At 68.6% G+C, this 2,012-nt stretch overlaps 1 protein-coding gene across 1 annotated transcript in view; it reads right to left on the bottom strand.

Moving 5' to 3' along the window:
• Positions 1-2,012, bottom strand: part of CFAP99 (cilia and flagella associated protein 99) — a 22,756-nt gene that overhangs the window by 5,173 nt on the left and 15,571 nt on the right. The window contains exons 7-10 of the mRNA XM_015561570.1: positions 1,505-1,597; positions 1,247-1,318; positions 453-521; positions 100-231 (exon numbers count right to left, since the gene is read on the bottom strand). Of these exons, the coding sequence (XP_015417056.1) occupies positions 100-231; positions 453-521; positions 1,247-1,318; positions 1,505-1,597 (366 nt within the window). The remainder of the gene's footprint in view (positions 1-99; positions 232-452; positions 522-1,246; positions 1,319-1,504; positions 1,598-2,012) is intronic.

A 2,012-nucleotide genomic window follows, 5' to 3' on the forward strand; every position in this document is an offset into this window, starting at 1 on the left:
TGTCTTCCAAACTGCCTCCTGAGCCTGCTCCACCCAGAGCGCCTCCCTCACGGAGCCGAGATGGTCTTCCTAGGGTGCCTCTGGGACCCCGACACCAGCCTGCTGGGCCCCCCTCGGCCTGCCCTCCTCCTCCTGCCCCCACCTCTGCAGCTCCTTCTCCACCTGCCGCTGGTACAGGGCCTCTTCCCGCAGGATGGCCGTCGTGTTCAGCTTCACCGGGACCTCGTTGGGCTGCGGGCGGAGGGGTGGGCTGTGATGGGGTGCCTGGGGGGCAGCCAGGGCCCTGCCCTCGGCCCCCACCTCTGCCCCCACCCAAGTACTTCCCTCTGTGGGGACAGGAGGGCTGTGCTCACAGCCTCTGCTCTGGCCCTCCAGCCCCAGGGGGCAGAACAGGCGAGAGGTGGGGGCTCAGGGACCCCCATACCCACCGGCCAGTCAGGAGCAGCCCTCACCTTGTAGAAGGTCAGCTTCGGACTCTGGTGGATCAGGGACGAGCACTGCAGTCGCAGCTTCTTGGAGTCCTGGGGGGGGGGTGGGCAGGCTGGCACCAGAGTCTGCAGGACATCCCCCCCCACCGCCCCGCACATTATGGGAGGCCTGCCCTGCACACGAGCTCCCCCAAACCCCGAGGCAGCACTTCTGTCCTGTAAGGCCGCCCCAAGCCTGTGGGGCACTGGGCTGCCTGGGAGGACCAGGGAGGGTGCAGGGCCTGCTGGACCGGGGACCACGGTTCTGTCAAGGGGGCTTGGCCCCCAACCCAGGTTCATCCTCCCAGCGGCGCCAGGACTGCCCCAGGGCCTGTGCGGTGGCACCACAAGCCACAGCGGGTAGCAGCTGGTAAAGGCCCCTGGGAACCAGTGATCATACCCTTTGGGGCCTGCTGGGTGCTGCGTGCCCATCCCCCGACCTGCCCCGACTGCAGGGGTTCCCAGGGTGCACGGCAGGGGCTGGGCCAGCACCCACGGCATCCACGGGCCACTCGCCCTCCTTGTCCTGCCCCGTCCCTCTCTCCTTAAGGGAGTAGTAAATGCCGAGAGTGGGCACCGGGCCACACCCAGAGGGACCGGCCAGAGGCTCCCGGTGGCTCCGGACCCGTCTCCCCGCCCACAGAGCTCCATCCGCCTGGCCTGGCGCTGGGAGCCTGGCCCTCGGCCTGAGCGGGGCCTGACCGGGAGGACGCACAGTGCCTCACAGTGGCGCCATTTTCCTAGGCCTGAGAACATGCCCCTGAGGGGCGGGGTGTCACCTGCAGGGGGGGCTCCCCGCGGGCCCAGGGCATCGCACAGCGCATCTCATCCAGGTTCGCCTTCAGCAGCAGCTCCTGGGGGGTCAACGAGCGGCTCAGCCCCACTGGCCACCACCCTGTGCATGGCCCTAGGGAGGAAGGTGCAAGGCCAGCCCCCTCCTCCCCCTCCTCCCTCTCCTCCCTCTCCTCCCTCTCCTCCTCCTCTGGCTCCCTCTCCCCTTCCTCTCCCTCCTCCTCCTCCTCCTCCTCCTCCTCCACTTCCTCCTCCTCCTCTTTCTCCTCCTTATTGTAACTCTTGGTCATTTCCAGCACCTGCGGCTCCCTGGGTGACTGGTAGGTGCTCCTGGGGACCTGGTGAGTGGGGGAAGGAAGAGCCACGGTCAGAGCCTGCAGTTGAGCGTGTGCAGATGGGCGGGGCCCTGGGTGGTGGGTGAGGGTCGGCTGTGGTCCCCACCCAGGAGAGGGGGGCTGGAAGGGAGGCCTTGGAGCTAGGCTGGGACTGTGGGTGCTGGCGGTCATCTGGGGCGGGAAGGACAGGCCGGCAGCAGGAAGGAAGGTGGCCCAGGCCCCCGGGCCCCAGATGGACAGGCAGAGGACTCCTGACAGGGTGGGGTGGTAGGCGAGGCCAGGAGTGTCATGGGTTCCATGAGCTGCTGGCGCAGGGCAGGGGCCCAGCACGGACACAGAGAGAGCAGGGAAGCCCAAGACCAGCCACGGGACCCTCAGCGCCCCGAGGGAGCAGCGCCCAAGGGGGGCAGGGGGCAGA

Source organism: Myotis davidii, unplaced genomic scaffold, assembly GCF_000327345.1.
Source record: "Myotis davidii unplaced genomic scaffold, ASM32734v1 scaffold937, whole genome shotgun sequence".
Taxonomy (NCBI): Eukaryota; Metazoa; Chordata; class Mammalia; order Chiroptera; family Vespertilionidae; genus Myotis; species Myotis davidii.